Source organism: Ambystoma mexicanum, chromosome 8 (genome assembly GCF_040938575.1).
Source record: "Ambystoma mexicanum isolate Mex_15411 chromosome 8, UKY_AmexF1_1, whole genome shotgun sequence".
Taxonomy (NCBI): Eukaryota; Metazoa; Chordata; class Amphibia; order Caudata; family Ambystomatidae; genus Ambystoma; species Ambystoma mexicanum.
This window is the reverse complement of record NC_090929.1, coordinates 1,652,347,007-1,652,365,906: the sequence shown is the minus strand read 5'-3', so window position 1 is coordinate 1,652,365,906 and position 18,900 is coordinate 1,652,347,007. Positions and strand designations below refer to the sequence as shown.

The 18,900-nt window shown below is 46.5% G+C and overlaps 1 protein-coding gene across 1 annotated transcript in view; it reads right to left on the bottom strand.

The window, feature by feature from the left end:
* The window catches only part of HSPA12A (heat shock protein family A (Hsp70) member 12A), a 392,947-nt gene that overhangs the window by 208,453 nt on the left and 165,594 nt on the right, over positions 1 to 18,900 (bottom strand). The window contains exon 4 of the mRNA XM_069611919.1: positions 2,429 to 2,615. Coding sequence (XP_069468020.1) covers positions 2,429 to 2,615 — 187 coding nt within the window. The remainder of the gene's footprint in view (positions 1 to 2,428; positions 2,616 to 18,900) is intronic.

The following is an 18,900-nucleotide window of genomic DNA, read 5'->3' as shown; positions in this document are numbered from 1 at the left end:
TGTAGTTTTAAGAACGTGAGCGACATGTTCTCATGGAATTTAAAAAGAATGCCATTTTCTGTTGCAATATCTTGCATAGCGCTACCAACCCAGAAGTATTCGAGCACGGTGGTGAGCTAGAATCAGAGGGCAACAACAAGCTTACAGAGAGAAGTTTGACGGAAAAGCAAGCTTTTAAGAGGCTACTTAAAGCGTGTTAGATTGTTTTAAGATCTCAAAGAGAGGGGGCGGGGATGCCAAATGCGAGGGCCTTTCACAGCAAAGGACTTACCCCCAGCAGAGTGTACCTTAAAACTGGGCGAAGTTAAGTAGTTAACGTTTCTTGATCGAACATCTCGAGATGGAATATAGAAACCGATCAATAATTTAAGTGACATGTGCAACTAAATAAAAGCCCAGGACATGTGGGGTACATTTGGAACACAACAAGTACACAATGATCGTGTGATTTACTTGTTTACGCTTAACAAGAAGCATTCTCTGGTAATGTTGTAAGCTACACGAGTAACTAAATACTTATGTGAGCAACATGGGTAACAACACAATTAACTAGGTAGGGAATTACCTTGCTACATGTATAGCAAAAACAATACCCGGGTAACAATAGGGGCTTAATGAGTAACTAAATACAAATGTAACGTGCATGTGTAGCCCAATATGTTCCCAGGTATCAATGTGTGCAACATTGCTATAGATCACAAAAATGCATTCACTAAACAACGAGTAACTAAATAAGGCAGTGAACACCTGTAGGACCATGTAACAATGTGAGCTACAAGTGCACGATTACATCGATACTCTTCCAGCAGTCTAACCTCTATTGTGTAACTATATCATGAGATAAAACAATAAATACCCAAGTAACAATGTGCATGATTACACGCATACTCCTCCAGCAGTGTAAACTCTATTGTGTAACTGTATCATGTGATGAAACAATGAATACCCAAGTAACAATGTGCATGATTACACGCATACTCCTCCAGCAGTGTAAACTCTATTGTGTAACTGTATCATGAGATAAAACAATAAATACCCAAGTAACAATGTGCATGATTACACGCATACTCCTCCAGCAGTGTAAACTCTATTGTGTAACTGTATCATGAGATAAAACAATAAATACCCAAGTAACAATGTGCATGATTACACGCATACTCCTCCAGCAGTGTAAACTCTATCGTGTAACTATATTTATTTTATAAATACTTGGGTATTTATAAAAATAAATACCGAAGTTACAATGTAAGCTCCACGTGCATGTTCATCTCTACATGTACTCCTGAAACGGGGTGAGCAAAATTAGCATGACTCAATGCATATCCTTCAAACTGTGTGAACTAAAACCGTGTAACTGGATCTTGTGATTCATGAAACACCCAGGTAACAATGTACTGCAGATGTCTGGAAACAAAGGGAGGTGCCTCTGTAAGTGAATGCATACCAGATAGGCACAAATTGGCAAAGGGCCTCATTCCGAGTTTAGCATCCAATTGGTGGTAAAACCGTCGCCACGATCATTTAGCATTTCCGTCAGTCGGCCCTGTGGGCTTATCTCAAGAATTAAGAGGGGTGACAGCGTGGTGTTAGCCCTGTTTTTGGAGTCCAAAGGATTCCATGGGGATGTTTTGCAGAATTAACTTGAGAGGTAATTCTGTGCGGTAAATCCAACGATATTTGGCCTCAAGGTGAAGGAGTTACCGCCAGGATCTTGCTTTAGGCAAGTTCTCTACTCCAAGGTCAAACTACTCCAAGGTCAAACTCGAAATTCAGTGGTGCAGAAAAAAAACTGCAGTAATTCTGTTGCTGCCAAAAAAAGTGTCAGTAACGTTATTACCAGCACTTTTGTATGGCACCACCAAACTTGTAAGGGCGCCTGTTGTGTGCTGCGTGTGTAACTTGCGTAACCAGTTAACACTGCGGATTTACAAACCCGCAGGTAATTAAATAATCATCTGCCCACAATGGGAACTGAACGTGCACGTTGGGCAAAGTCAAGTATCAAGGAAACAAGGCATGGCGAGTGTGCACGTGTTTCCAGGAATCATTCCTAACACGGTAAGGTGCACGTGTTGACATTGGGATATACATATGAATATAATGACACCGTATGGCACAGGTATCGGAACTCAGATATAGAGAAAGTAAAACCCTTTCTCTCTGGCATACATTTTTCAAATATGGGCTCTCAGAATGTATTTTATATTATTGAAACATATTGAAAAGATTGTGTGTGTGTGCGTGTGTGTGTATGTGTGTGTATGTGTGTGTATGTGTGTGTATGTATGTGTGTGTGTGTGTATGTGTATGCATACAGAGGGTGGTTATGAGTGCAACAAACGTATTCCGTCTTGGATCAGGAGTGGGCATGAGAAAGCCCTAGAGTGGTGAACTGGAGTGTTGCGCAGTGTCCACGGTCACTGCTTACTGGACTTGTATGCAGCGTCATCTTGAACTTCTCAAAGTACAGCCACTGCTTGCATTCGGTGGGGTCCAGGTCATGGTAAAAGTCACGGGCTGCAAAGCCAAAGCTGTGGAACTTCCGGTCCGGGGTGAGGAGGATTGTGGTCGGAGTCTTCTGATTGGACACTCCTGGATCTCCGCCTTCCCACCGCCTAGAAACCAAGAGAGAAGCATTAACCAATAGGATGAACTCTGGGAACACAGACTTAAAATTCACAGAAGGTTTGGTTAACATAAGAAACCTTAATCATGGGAACATTTGGAAAATCCCATTGAGGTTTGGTGAGTCTGCATTGAATTTTGACCAGTTTAGAAGGACGCTTGCAGAAATCTGTCCTACTAACAGTGCAGGGGGTGCCATGAGGTAATCCATGAACCAGGTATTGAAAGTGACCTTCTGAAGAGCAGGACGGGTGGCAGTGGAATCCCAATTCTGAACAAGTACGAATTGCTAATAAACTAGAAGATGAGATGGCCGGACACCCTCAAACTCCGCATTTAAAAGGGAATACATTAGAGTTTGGGAAAAACCAGAGCAAAGCTTCTTCACCTGGACAGTGAAGCAATTCAGAGTTAAATGTTCCTTCGTTTAATATAGGAAGTAGGGATAAATATATAAGTAACAATTCAAGAGGTTAAAGTCCAAGGCAAATGATAAATACTCAATTGCAGAACTAGAACATCTGAAACATTTAAAAATAAACTAGAGCACACTCATTGAATGTTACTAATAATTATGAGATCAGTAGTCAAATGAATGAAGTCATAGAATACTCTAATTCTAGTAGCATATGGCTTCAGGTACTCCATCTGTGGCCCTGCAGAGGTTTGGGAATAGAACTGCCATTGTCCTTCTCCACGGACTATGCTGGGTAGGGGTCTCGGGAGCTGATAATGACCATCCTGAACTCCAAAGCCTATTGGTAGAAGGTGGTCCCCATAGGGCTGAGTTTAGTAAGGGCCAACATGAGTGTCCATCTTTGGAAGGCTTAAGGAGACTGGCCTGCTACCTGCCTGAGGTAGGAAGTCCTGGGAAGGACAGGATTTATTGGGAAGGTGGGCTCCTCTACAGTGAGAGACCATAGGAGTTTGGTGGTTTACCATCACGTAAGTCCTTCCTCTTGCAGCTGGCGCATGAAGTCCCCCTTGCCGGTCACCTTGGCATCAAGAGAACCAAGCAAAGGTTAGCCATGCACTTCTACTGGCCCAAGATGGGGGTCCAGGTAGAAGGTCACTGCAGGAGGTGTGCCACCTGCCAGTTATCTGGAAAAAGTGGCACAACAAACTAAGCTCCATTGGTACCACTCCCAGCGGTGGTGGTACCATTTGAAAGGGTAGAGATTGACATTGTTGGTCCCCCTGACCCTCGGACATCCTCTGGCAATAGGTTTATCCTGGTGCTGATCAGCCATGCCACCAGGTATCCTGAGGCCATCCCATTAAAGACAGTATCTGCCAAATCAGTTGCAAAAGCTTTGCTTGGCATATTCACTAGGATTGGCTTCCCTAAAGAGGTTGTGTCTGATAGGGGCAGCAACTTTATGTCCAGGTGCATGCAAGCCATGTGGAAGGAGTGTGGGGTTACTTGCAAGTTTTCCTCAGCATATCACCCCAAACCAATGGTTTGAGAGGTTCAATAGAACCGTCAAAGGCATGATTGGGGCTCTGCAAGCAACCCAAAGGAGAAAATGGGATCTCCTTCTTCCATGCGTATTGTTTGCCTACAGAGAGGTACCTCAAGAGGGGGTTGGCTTCAGCCCCTTTGAGCTTCTTTTTGGTCACCCTATTGGGGGACCCTTAGCTATACTCAAGGAGGGGTGGTAGATGCCTACTCTCCCTATCACTAGCAACATAGTTGACTATGTGCTGGGACTAAGAAAGAGAATGGTCCTCCTGATGGCTCGGGCCAGTGATGGGTTGAAGGCTGGGAAAGCTCCCGTGAAACACTTATGACCAGAAGGTTTCCCTCGTCACCTTTACACCAGGCCAGCAAGTCCTGATCATGAACACTAGAAGGCCTAGAGCTTTACAGGATAAATGGTCAGGCCCTAACTCAGTGGTGGAGCCTCTGGGTGAGGTAAACTTTTTAGTGGGCCTTGGAAGGGCTAGACAGGCTCCAAAGGTGGTCCATGTGAATAGGCTGAAGGCTGTGTTCCATAGGGTTGAAATAGCTGCACTGCTGTTGGCTTCAGATGTAGAGGAGGAAGAGTCAGAACCTCTTCCAGATCTGTTCCATGGCAGTCCTTCAAACAGCTCCATTGAGGGTGTAAAAGGGGCCCCTCACCCGACTTCTGGTCGGAAAGATAAGGTGAGAAGTTTGCTGAGGCAATTCTCCCCTTGTTTTCCCTAGCTCCTGGTTTGACACCTTGGTGCAAACATGATATTGACACAGGAGATAGTGAACCTACCAAAAGTAGGGGCTAGTAGATAAGGCGAGATCGTACATCAAGACAGAGGTCAACAAGATGTTAGATCTTGGGGTGATTGAACCCTCTAGTAGTCCTTGGTCCAGTCCTGTGGTTCTGGGTTCCAAAAGCAGGTTCCTCTGAGTTGAGGTTCTGTGTAGATCACAGGATTCTGAATGTTGTCACCAAGACAGATGCACACCCCTTGCCTAGAACTGATGAGCTGGTGGCTACCTTGGGTGCCTCCAAGTACCTCAGCACATGTGGCCTCAATGCAGGGTGTTGGCAAATAGCCCTAGCAGAACATGCCTGCTGGGCCTAGAGACCTAAGATACTCCTCACTGATGAGCCCCAACAAGGGCGAAACATGTTTGGGGATGCTTGTGGTCTCGTGCAGAAGGGATGTGACCTAGCAGTTCAGGCTGGACTGCCCCTTTTGGGGTGGGGCCAAGCCAGATTTGCATATGGTCTTTCCCCTTCTGTAATGGCTTGGCAGGCGAAGAACGGTGGTCTGGAGGGTTGCCAAGATCAATGCCAGTGGTTAAGATTCATTCTAAACCTTCCAGCCATCACATCTTTGTTTTTGAGTTGTCATCCCGAGTGGGACGGGTATGCCCAGATGTGGGTCCCGTGCCTGCTGGGACTAGAGACCCCAAGCTACTCCTCACTGATGATCCCCGACAAGGGCGAAACATGTTTGGGGATGCTTGTGGTCTCGTACAGATGGGATGGGACCTAGCAGTTCGGGCTGGACTGCCCCTTTTGGGGTGGGGCCATGCCTGATTTGCACATGGTCTTTCCCCTTCTGTAATGGCTTGGCAGGCGAAGAACGGTGGTCTGGAGGGTTGCCCAGAGCAATGCCAGTGGTTAAGATTCATTCTAAACCTTCCTGCCATCACCTCTTTGTTTTTGCCATGCCAAGGGGAAGACAGCATTCTCAACTCCAGAAGGCCTTTACCAGTTCAGGGTAATGCCATTTGGGTTGACAAATGCACCTGCCACTTTCCAGAGGCTTGTGAATCACGTGTTGAATGGGTTGGATGAATTTTGTCTTGCACATCTGGATGATATAGCAGTTTTCAGTGCCACCTGGGAGGATCATGTGAAACACCTCAGAATGGTATTACAAGCTCTCCAGAAGGCCCACCTGACCATAAAGGCCAGCAAGTGCCAGATTGGTCAAGGTTCTGTGGTCTACCTTGAGCATGAAGTAGGTGGAGGGAGGATTCAGCCTCTACCCAGTAAAGTACAAGCAGTAAATAACTAGCCTACCCCCACTACACAGACCCAAGTGAGAGCCTTTTTAGGTCTCACTGGGTATTACAGAAACTTTATGCAGACTATGGCACCATAGCTGTGCCCCTCTGACTGCTCTCCCTACTCCTAAGAAACCGAAGAAGGTCTCTTGATCTGAGGAGCCTTCAATGGCTTAAAAGACTCCTTGTGCCAGGCCCCTGTTCTCAGGGTCCCCGACTACAAAAGACCTTTTATTGTGCAGACAGATGCCTCTGACACTGGGATAGGGGCTGTACTATCACAGGTAGATGAGAAAGGCAAGGAACACCCGATTGGATTCATAAATCGCCAGCTTAAGGACAGAAAGCTCAGGAGGTCCACAGTAGAGAAATAATGTTTCTCTGTTATGTGGGCCCTAAGGAAGCTGAGTCCCTACCTCTATGGGGCCAACTTCACGATGCAAAGTGACCATAAGCCCTTAAAGTGGCTCATGAACATGAAGGGGGAGAATCCCAAGTTGCTCAGGTGGTCCAGAAGCCTGCAAGGGTTTGACTTCACCATTGAGCACAGGCCTGGTGTCCAACAAAGCAATTCTAATGGGTTGTCCAGAATGTTTACCCAACCTGAACAAGAAGTCATCCAGGGGTAGATTAGTTCACCCTGTCCTTGGTATGGGAGGGACAAGTGATAGGAAATATTACCATGTATGGGTAATTTTCCCGCCAGTTGTGAACCCCCCAACTTTTTTGCTGTTATCTGACCATCCTAGCCCGACTTTTGCCAGTGGATCCCAGCCTTCTGCAGTACTCCAATGGGCTTTTGCTCCATTTTGTTACGGGGAAACTGACATGCCCTTAAGACCGTCAGTACTGGGAGACTGATTCCCTTAGTCTTTCATTTTGTTGCTATTTCTTAGTAACATTTCATCAGTGCACAAAGTACCTTACAGCGCTGGGGTGCCTTTTTTTATTTTTAAGGCCCTAGACACCCTCGAAGGATTTTTTGGTGAATGTACAAGTATGCCTTGGACAGAGCTGGTGGCAACTGTTACTTTTTATGTATTTTCAACTCTTTTCTATGGTCTATACCGCGTGTACAGCGTTAGGCCCAGGACAGTGGCCAGTAAATGGCCATGCCAGGAGGTCCTTTATTCTGTCCCTTGGCCATCTTGTCCCTTTGCCTTCCCCAGACCTGGGAAATTCCTCATTTGGTCATGCAGACCCCCGCGCAAACCGAAGCTTTCACAGGCTTCAGCATGCCTTGTGTGTGTGCCTCCAGGATGTGGGCTGGAGCGTTCTGGTTCCAATACAAATCCTGGGTGCCAGGATGTCTGGTGTGCTGGGATGACTGTGACCACCATGGTCTGTGATTGGTCCACGTCTGGGATGGCTGTATGTGCACAGATCTCCATTTGGTTTCTCTTCGTTTTGGCACGGGGGAGATTTTGGATAAGAGAAGGCATCTTACACCCATTCCAGGTCAATCTTCTTAGTTCACACCAAACTCAGTAAAAGAGCCAAGTATCCCGAACTGAAGAATTAGATCTGTGGAACCGCTGCTGACCCACGGAAAGGTTTGGCACCCTCAGCCCGCTGTTGTCCCGTCGGACCCTGTGTTTCTGATCGAACCTAGAAGGCTTGCAAGGGTGCTTTGACCCATTGCAATAGTGGTACCAACCACTCTCGGCACCTCTTGCTTAACCTGTAAGCAAACATTTCGGAAGTGTCCCTGGACCGCCCAGTGAACTGACCTGCTCGTACGGGAACTTTGCCGTGGAACCGCTTCCATCTCGAGTTTCGAGTTGAGCCTGTAAGCTCTGGGTATAAGACACTCTCCCAGCGAGTTTCGTACACCTAGCCTTCCTAGGTCTGAAATTATGAAATTAGGAAAGTACGCCTGAACCCAAGCATATGCAGTCACTGTGTCGCCCAGCTGTGGTGACGAACTTCATGGGTGCCTTGCTGCTGTGCCCCCCCCCTCTGTGCCCTCAGACTCGCTGCAGTGGAACTGGTCTGATCTCTTCACCAGGAGCAGAGAAATTGCTACGTCCTGCCACAGAATCATTCCCGGAACGCAGCCCCTGAAAGCTGCAGAGCCGCGTAACTGCAGGATTTGAACCTGTGACCGAAGTGGACTCAACTGCCAAAGTTTAGTCCGTAGTGCTCTGAGGGTCGGTAAGTACTTGCACCCCTAACCGATGGCCCCTGGCGCAACCATAGACTTTTACTTTATTGAGGTAGCCTGTCCTACCAAGCTATTCCCAACTCTTGGATCCTGTTCTGCCCTCTTGGGGAGACCCTCATCGAATGGTGGGAACTTATTCTTCACTGCCTCACCCACCTTCCTGAGTCGCTACAGCCCCTTGAAGAGACCCGTTTTGAACTAACCACATGACCGTCTGCATCAGCACCGAATATGCTTTTGAGTTCAAGGCCCCACTCATCTTAGGGACTGGAACGCCTCTTAGCTAGAGTTTGAATTGTGAAGGACTTCCTATAAGATATATTCGCACTGTGTGACCTCTTTCTTTGCAGGTTGTGGATCTATACTGTTTAATAGCCCATTAGGCCATTGGTAACTGTATATATGTTTCATAATTAGTGTTGTGCTGGTTTCGTTAATACTGCGGAGATTTGCTTTGCGATTTAAAATGCCTTTAATAAATGTATATGTATTTTTGATATATACACCTGACAGGGTAATTTGTGGTATCATTTACTGTGTGTGCTCATTGTGGGCTCTTTTGATCACCCTCACCCCTCCTGAGACCTAGTCTTGAATGCTGCCAATGCTACCTTGATTGGTCTGGCTTGTACAGAAGGTTACCTTGTTCCAAGAAACTAAGCTGGCCTTCTGAACCTCTGCCCACCAGGTCAGAGTTCAGAAATCCATCTTAACACCATGCACCTCTTATTGACTTGGAGGTCGTTACTGAATCCTTTAAGACAGCTGCCGATCTTGTAGCACCTGCTAAATTGGTCACACACCGCCCTCAGCCGTCTGAACCTTGGTTTTCATCTGACCTTCAAGCCGTGAGCTTTGCCAGGCTGAACGCAGGTGGAGGAGTGACTATGGATCCGCAGAGAGGCTAGCCTATAGACACTGTGCTAGTAGCTACCGCACCTTAATTAAAGAAGCCAAGCGGCAGTTCCTTACTCAAAAAATGATCAGGCTGTTAACCAATCGAAGGAACTTTTCTCAGTTGTTAGATCTCGGTCATCTGCTTCTGAGCGCACAGCATCAGTTACACCTACCCAGGAAATGTGCGACTATTTCTCGTTTCTTTTGTTACTAATATTGAGACTATCTGCAACAACATTAGCTCAGCCAGTCCGGCTCGTCGTTTGTGTCCATCTACCATCCCTGTCAATGATGAACCTTTCCAGGAATGGTCCTCTTTCCCCGTCTTCACTACTGAGGCGGTCAGTAAGGCCATTTCCCAGCTGAAATCTGCAGCTCCCTCTGACCACATTCCTCTGGCTATTATTAAAGATGTTCCTCCTGGTCCTGTCTCTCTGATCACTCAAGCCATTAATGTGTCATGTCAATCCGGGCATATACCTGCTAAATTGAAACATGCTAATGTTATTCCTTCGTTGAAAAAGCCTTCCTTGGACCCCTCACTTCCGGCCAGCTACCGTCCCATTTCTCTTCTCCCTTTTTTCATGAAATTATTGTAGGCCTTGATTTCTCCCCGTTTTTACTCATATCTGGAGGCCTCTGATGTTCTTGACCCTTTCCAATCTGGCTTTCACCCAGAACGAGGTACCGAGAGTGTCCTTGTGTCAGCCCCGGATGATTTGGCCAGGCTGGTATATAAAGGTGGGATGGCTGCTCCGATCTTATTAGACCTCAGCAGCTTTCAATACTGTCGACCACCCTACTCTGATCTCCCTTATGGCCAAGATTGGCATGATGGGGCCGGTTCTCGCCCGATTTACCTCATTCCTTGCAGATTGTAGCCAGACTCCCTTTTCCTCTTCCTCCTTTTTTGTCAGCACTCTTTTCTATTTTCTGTGGTGTCCCCCAGGGTTCCTCCTTGTCGCCATTGCTGTTTAACATCTGTATGCAACCTCTGGTGAGACTCTTCCACTCCTTCGGCCTCCTGTGCCGATGACACCCAGATCCCCGTCCACCTTGATCTTGACAAGGCTGAGGTGTCATCACGCCTTAGCCAATGCTTGGTGGCCGTTGGAAGTTGGATGAGCCAGAATTGGCTGAAACGTAATGGCGACAATTCTCCTTCACTGTGGACCTCTGCTTTCTGGCCTCCGTCACTGGGTGTTCTTCCTTCAGTGGTCACTGCTGCCAGAAATCTGGGTGTTATTTTTTTTATCAACACTCTCCATGGATGCCCAGGTAGCTGCTGTCTGCAGAGCCAGACATTACCATCTTAAGATTCTTAGGAAAGTCCTTAATATGCTTCCTTTTCATGTCCACCCTCCAGTTGTCGCAGCCCTTGTGCTTTTTGTCGCATTGACTATTGCGATGCTCTAAACCTCATACAGCCAAAGGGCCTTATCCATCGACTAAAACTGCTTCGGAATCTCACTGCTCGGGTGGCTAGGAATGTTCCCTATGGAAATCATATAACTCCAGTACTTCATGCCCTCCACTGGCTTCCGGTGGCAAAGCGTACTGAATTTTAATCGCTTTCCCTGGTGCATCAGGTGTTTTATGGCATGGGAGCCAGTTATCTACAGGACAAATTTGTGCACTACCTAGTTGCTCTCTTTGGTCTTTATCTGCCTGCTTACTATCTGTCCCCTCCTCTCGTTTAGCCAGGGTGGGTGACCGTGCCTTCTCTGTGGCAGCAACCAAACCTTGGAATGCTCAGCCTCCTTCAATTAGAAAACAATCTCTAATCATCTTGAGTTCCGACGTCTCCTGAAGACGCTTCTGTTCTAATCTTTGCTTCTTGTCTTACTGATGTTATATCCTAGCGCCATGATGCCTCTGGGTGATAGCGCGCTCTATAAATCATGATAACATAATGTTGGGCCTCACCCTTACGGATACAACAAGCCAGCGCACAACACAAACAGCCCACCTGCAACCCAACACACACAGATGCCAGTTTCTCCTGGTTCTGGACCTATCCTATCCCTCTACCCTCACTAACCAGCCCTGTCTCTTTCTTGCGGAGCCGCATGAGCATCTGGAGACTGCCCCTGGGTGGTAGCGGTGCGTGGTATGGGTCAACATAACATCTGGAAATCTTTGAGAAGAACTACATACTGATGGCCTACTAGCAGTTATATCTTTGCTAATCCTACCTATCTGGGATTGTATTTAGCAGAACGACTGACCAAGGGCCTCTCTAGCACCTACATTGAAACGATATTACTTGGGCCCGATCTGGCTGTCATCGTCTAACAGACAACTCCAATAAGAAATTGCAGACCCAACAAGACACAGGGAGGACCTTAGCCTAGAACCCCTGAGCCCCAAAGGGAGATACCATCCCCAAACAGGTACTGGAAGTTAGTCAGGAACAGGGTCCCCCCTCAAATCCACACACTCAAAGACAACAATATGCTAACACTTTCTTCTGCACCAACAAATAGAAGGCAGCTGTACCCCTTGATTCATTATCCTAGCTGCACAGATGCTTATACACCTCCATGATCACCTCAACACTCTTCACAGCGCAGCTATACCCCCGGAAAATCAGCCTAGCTGCACACATAATCCCAGGCACAAACTCCATCACAACCGGAATGCAGCTGTCCAAGTCCAATTGGCCTTGCTGCACACAATCTATTGATATCACACAACCACTGCAGCACACCTAGCACTAGAATGCATCTACACACTACTTAATCTGCCCTGGCTGCACACATACCAAGTGCACCCAAGAACTTTTTTAGTACACTAGCTTGTGCACTGACTTAGACTACGGTCCCCAAGGGTGTTCAATCCACAGCGCTATGGAACCACACCGATGGTAAAAGGCGCTATACATATAACATGTGGCCATAGACTTTCATTGCAAATGCTATGGTCTGTAATAAATTGGAGACTGAGATACTCACAAGCTTGTGACAGGTCTCATTTGAAAGCCATTATGAATAACTCTGTGACAATGCAAAAGGTGTTTCTAACAGCACAAGAATGTTGGAAACCTGAAAGTTGGCGAGCTGATGGCTCGTTAATTAGATATCTGGATATTAAATTTCATATTCATAACCATTGCACTATTTGGTTGATGGGCGAAAAATCATAGCCCGCCCGTTCAATAAGGTGCCGAAATGAAAATGACTTCTACAGGTCCATCATGAGAAGGGCAATATTTGTATCTATATATCATGGCAGTTATTTGTCAAATGTAAAGTTTTTCCACATTGGACTTTTTGGATGGTAAACGGGAAATAAAAAAATATATATCTCAAAGGGGAGTTGCAATATTTCTGTTCTGGATTCCTGAACCAATCCTTAGAGAGGGGCTGGACTTTGGTGGTGGAGAGAAATGTAACTGTAAAATGCTAGTTGCGAGATTATAAATTAGCACCTCCTATTATTATGTTTCCATGGTAGGGGCTTGGAGTAAAAAGGTCTTGCACTATGGAAAATGGGGAACTGGACAGAATTGGGGCGATCCTGCCTAAAATCCATCTTGGAAGGAGAGCTAAAAACCCTCTTGAAGGAGAGCTGCCCCAGGGGTATTCTGTGATAACTGCCTATCACGATCTTGGGTGGAGAGGCCTTAACATTGAGAAGCCTTAAACTTTGCCTGGGGGAGAGAAACTGGGGACGCCAACAGCTGACTGAAGTGACCAGACCCTGTGGGTTCACAAAAAAGCCTGCCTGTCCTTCCTGAGCACCCCAAAACAAAGGTCCAATGTAAGTAGAATTGATCCATTTGAAACTAAATGCATGGGGGGGGTCGCCTTTCATAGTGGGTGGAGGGAAAATTGTGTTGACCCTTAGCGTTTTTTTACTGTATATTACTGTCATTAACTCCCAAATAGATTGACACATTGGGGAGCTTGGAAGAGTTTGAAACTTCCACCTTCTCTCCTAGCGGGAATAATGTTATTGTCAAATTAATTGGGCTGTCCTGGCCACAAAAACAAAATTTCTAATTGTCACCATTCCCAAACCTTGCCATTAAAAAAAAAAAAAAGGTCCTTGCCCCTAAAATGAAATTCCCAACTGATACCGCTTCCCAAAACTTGCTTTTAAATATAACGTAAACTTATCCCGAAACTAAAATCCCAATTGTCACCACTCTTTCAACATTGTATTCAACAAAGGGGCCCAAAAACAAAATGTATAAACTGCCCCGACTATCGCAGACCTGACCTTTAAACAGAGGTGTGCTGCATAGCACTGATGCTTGGGTTTAGGGTGCTGGTGGCAGAAGTGCTTTGCAAAGTGAAACTAGTGTAATTTCCATTGAACCTTTTCAAAACGAAACTGATGCAAAGGGGACAAAAGAAATCATACTTCTTAATGTATATATGACCCTCCTTATGTTGGATCACACGCTATTGTTCTGAAGGAGATGGAAGAATTGGTTAGTACAATGGCCTCTACCTCTCCAATTCTGGTGTGTGGAGATTTCAACTCTAGCATTCCTAGAAACTCAAACATGGAAGGCTGTGTTAATGACATCTTCTGGTCTTGTGCGGTTTATGAGGTTAGGTTAGACCACACTTGACCCCATGGAATCAGTTGGGCTACCCTGCTTTATTCGAAAGGGTTCTGAATGATTAATGGCATAAGAAACCTCGACTGCCCGCTTCAATTCACAAGGACTCCACCAACAGTTCTAGTATTATTGACTAGGCCCTCTCTTTGATAACTGACGTGTGTATATCGTCAAACTAACAGCGACCATTTTCCTATCATCTTTAGTTTTAAACAGAGGGCCCAGAGTCTGGGGCACACACCTCAGGGCCACTTTTGCTCAACCCTGCATCAAAATCGAGTCATATGGACATCTACTAAAATCGAGGCTGCTTCTGATAGGGCGCGTATGGTATTTGAGGATTGTGTGCATAGAGTGCATGTCCGAACTAGCCTTCGATTTGTCGCTGGGTGCCTCTATTTTGATGAAGTATGAAAGATATTTGGTATCAATTAGAGAGAGTATTTTAGCGAGACAAGTCGCTAACAATAGGAGGGCCACAGGACCGTCATTACATCTGCGGCTGAAGTTTGGGTATTAGAAGGACTTGAAGCAATTACAAAATTGGAAACAACGATTTTGAAGAACATTTTAAGGCTTCCCACTTTCACTTCACTGGAACTGTTGTAGTTGGGGTTCAATGCGTTTCCAATAAGAGAACGAGTAATGTTGAATTGTCTAATGCTCTATTGGAAATTGGCACATGCTGAGAAAAACCACTTAATGAGATGGTTATTTGAAGTGTTTTTCAGTCAAATTTCTTTTATGCAGTCAACTGTTTCAGCATTGATAAAACGGGAAGCAGATAAGTGGACTTCTAAAGCGCGGGGGTCCCTTAGCGAGGACTTCCACTTCCTACAAAAGAATAATGACGACCTCATTATCACTAAAGAGTCGATTGTCAATTTAGCCTCCAAATCCAGAGGACAATGGTTCATTCCAAACATACTGGTGCAACAGCTGGCACCCACATATGTACAGCACTTCATTGGAAATTCTTTGGTCTGGGACTACATGCGACTCAAATTCAACGCTGTTAAAACATTTGAGATCACCGATGGCGGGGGGAGGGATTAAGATTCCTAGGAACGAAAGACTCTGCCGTGGAGAACTGGAAAAGGAGTTGGTCGCGCACCTGCTTCTTGAATGCGCTGCATTGTCTGCGCGCGTCTAAGAGCGGCTCGAGCCGCAGGCAGGGGCGCCGAGTACGGGGGGCTCCGGGGCCCGAGCCCCCCCCGGCAAAATCAAGTCGGGGCTGAGCCCCCCCTGGCCGGAGAGAAGTGATGCAGCATCGATGGCCCTTTCCATCGATACTGCATCACTTCTCTCCGGCCAGGTATAATCGCGAAAATGTGCGATTATTAAGCCCTCCCCTCTAGGACTCATATTGGTTTATGGTCCTGGAGGGGAGGGTTTAGCGCTCAGCGGTATTCAAACTGTGGGGGGCGCCCCTCTGGTGGGCCGCAGGCCCATGCCCAAGGGGGGGCGCGCATCCACAGTTTGGAAAAAAAAAGATGGAAAAAAAGAGGATAAATGACCAAAGGGTCGGGCTGTTGCTTCGTTAAGAAGCAGCAGCCCGATCCACGGCCCCTGCCACCATGCTTAGTGCGACAGGGGCCGGGCCTTTGTGAGGTCTCATGCTCCATTAGGAGCCTATTAATGAAGACAAAAGAAAAAGCACACACCTTCTTTTGCCATGATGATGGTCATCACGGCAAAAGAATGTGTGTGCTTTTTTTTTAATGTTGAAAACCCGGAAAGTGGGAGTTTTTAAAACATGGAGACAACCATGGCTACAACATTTAGACGCGAGTGCTTCCATCAGTCCCAAACATCACCTGGGTGCAGGGTGAGTCTGGGTAACTGCTTTTTAACATTGTACACTACTTTACCAGAATTTCTGGTAAACTACAATGTTAAAAGCAGTTAACACTCTTCCCCCCCCGCCCCCCCAAGTCTGAAACCACACTTGATTGCATTATACTTCAGCCAGGATTGCATTATACTTCAGCAGCACATCTGATGTGTGCACTGAAAGGTTTACGATTAAGCTACATCCCTAACGCTATCTGGTTACCCAGAGGTAACATCTTAGCAAATGTCACTTGTGGCTGGCCAATCTACAGCAGCACTAGTGTAAGTTTGAATTGTTGATGTTTTACTGAACTATTGCACCACACACGTCCTGATTGGTACTTTTTAAATCGGGAAACGTCTTTACTTCTCGTTTCCCTTGAATTGGGAACTTTTTTTTTGGTGGTGGTGGTGGTACTCCACCTTGCAGCTGTACCTTCTGTTTAACAAGCATTTCATTCTCCCATCCGAGTTGTGTTGATGGACGATTATAGAGCGGTGGAGTAGGGGCAGTGATGTCTTACTGGAATGCAACTCGAAGGCTTAAATCTTCTTTCTTGACTTTAGTATATGCAGTGCATGCTAGCCAATGTTTCCACTGTTCTGCGCTGTGCGCGCCAACACCCGCTCCCCCCCGTGCGCAGTTGCACCAAGTTGGCGACTACATGCAAATTTGCGGTCATATAACTGCCAGTGATGTCACTTCCTGTATTTGGGCCCCCCCCCCCCCGTGAAATTCATAAATCGGCCCCCCTGGCCGCAGGAGTAGATATGCATACTACCATTGAAGATTTTGGGGAAAATTGCATCTCCAGAACTAATGAAGGATGCATTATACATTTTACAAAATGTTCGAAATGTTTGGGGGAGATATTTATTTTAGACTGAGGATGGTTTATATTGTCTGTGGGCGGAGTTTTAATAGATTCCGATTGGAGTGGCTTGTGTTAAAAGTTAATTCATTTTTAACTGTAAACTACCAAATTAAAAAAAAAACGTACAAAAAAACGAAACTGTACATGTGTTTTCAAACTAAACCCAGAGAAAGAAATGCTAAGGCTTAGGCTCTTATTATTTCATTTTGATAACAAAGGAGTTTGTGGGACGTTCTGAACTTTTTATGCAGCCTGTGCTCCGTGTACCCGAAAACAAAAAGGAGAAGGTGGTTTATGTGTTGCAGTTTAGTTTGTGCCTTAAAGAAGGTGGTGTGTGTAACATAAACCAAACCTCATTAAACCTAACTACAAATGCATTTATTTGTTTAACTGTTTTTTATAACATGCCTAATACTATAGCTGAATTCGTTTTCTAAGCGCGGATCTGAGATTCGAACCTCTGCTGCTTTGCGTGGGCTTGCTTCCAAGACCAGCGTGTTGCCCCTGTGCCATCATCCTTTCTCTAGATCTTCTTTCTGTACCCTGGCCTGGTTCTTTGCTCGTTGTTGGTGGGGGGGGGAGGGGGGCGTACATGGCTCTATAGGAGTCATAGATACAACGTGTTGAATCCTAAACAAATGATCTATTGCGTTCTCCTTTAATTGGGGAGGGGGTACTCCCTTCGTATGTTGAGCGTGGCCTCCCAATATATCGTTACAGGCAGAGGGCCACCTGTGTTCTCACGCTTTGGTCAATTCAACCTTCACACCTGCACGCAGGGTGGAATTGCCTGGACAGCTACCACTAACCGTGTACATGGGGCACGTTACAGCTGGTACCAGAGCCATGTTCCACACTGCACCACACACTGCATGCACTAGTTATCTAGCCACAGAGACCAGCGTGCAGTGGGAATTCAGAGCACCTTCCCCCCACCCAAACCCGCTTACTCCTGCAAGTGTTAAATGGCCCACTGCCCTGTGGGGTCCTGGCAGTCATCCCCCCTCCCCAGTAAGGACCTGGGGCATGTTACAGAGCACTGCAAGGGATAGCAGAAGGCTGTCTTCCCTTACACTGCCCTAATATTGTATCCCTGGAGGACCTCAGACTTTCAGTCAAAGCACCAGAAAAGCTTAAAACGTTTGCTTCACCTAAAACCACCCAAAATGGGGTACTTCAGTGAATCCGGGAACTAGTTTGGGCCATCCCTAATAAACATACCAGCACTCTGCTCCCAAATCACCACGCGCCCCGACACCAAACTCCATTCTGGTGGGTACCTCAACTGCTTTCAGTCAAGGATACAGCGCCGCAAGGTCATACCAATGGCAGCTGGGCGCTATGCAAAACACCTCTGATGTTGACCTTATTCTATCCTGTCTGCGCTGCAGCCACGTTTCTAAGATGGCCCTGCAATAACAAAAGCTGTCTGTAAAGCGCTCTTCTGCACCGTGGCGCAGCGCTATAGCAAATACTCGAAACCCAATCTCGACGTCCCAACAACGACCCTCACAAGAGGTTCGCAGTGTGCGTCAGGATGGGAGGGCCACGCTGGGATGTGAACCAGGAGGGTTACGCTCTTGCAGCTGGTGACACGACCCCCTTAACTACGCGATGCACTGGAGGGGGGCGAGTACAGGCTGAGAAATCTTGCCTCTCGGGCGGACCCTTTGAAGCCAGGCCAGCGGCAGCGCAGGCCCGCATGCTAGCAATGTAAACAGCCGCAGTAAATACGCGTTTCCCCCATTCCGCCTGGAAGACGTGCAGCGCCAAGCAGCTGCTGCTCGGCTGCTGAGCACCAAGGCCCCTTTGCAAGGGTCTTTGTAAACAGGATCAAGGCACATCCGAGGCTTCGTGCCAAGGGCAGAAGCAAAACGACCACGATTTGGATTTCAGAGGCATTGTTGAGCATTCATAAGCACCCAATGCATGCCACATAGTGCTGAGAATATGGTCCACGGGCACTACGGGTTAGGCACTAGAGTCCGAGATGGAGCTTGCTTGCACTTTGTAAGTTTGAATCAGGCAAAGGGTCCTTCTGTCCAATTGCATAGCTTTAAATTGCCGGATACAAGCTAGTATTACAGCACTTAGAAGCGGGGTAATCAGTCATTAAGCGCGACATAAAAAGCAGACATGTTTTACTACTATATGCCGATTTTGAGACGTTCGTGAATCTTTTGCAAAATCACGAAGGCAATTTGATGTAGGAAACCCATAGGGTGCTTATATGCTGGACATATAATAACACTACATCGTTTTGTTATGCAGCGTAGCAGTTAAACATTTTGCACTGTGCTGGATTGTGTTTCTATTGCCTATTTGAAGGGTATTCGATACATTGACCTTGCAAGAATAAACGCGGAGTCAGACCTGCAGACTGAATACATTGTGCAGCGCAGAGCGCTCAACTCACTTAGCTATCGGACCCGAT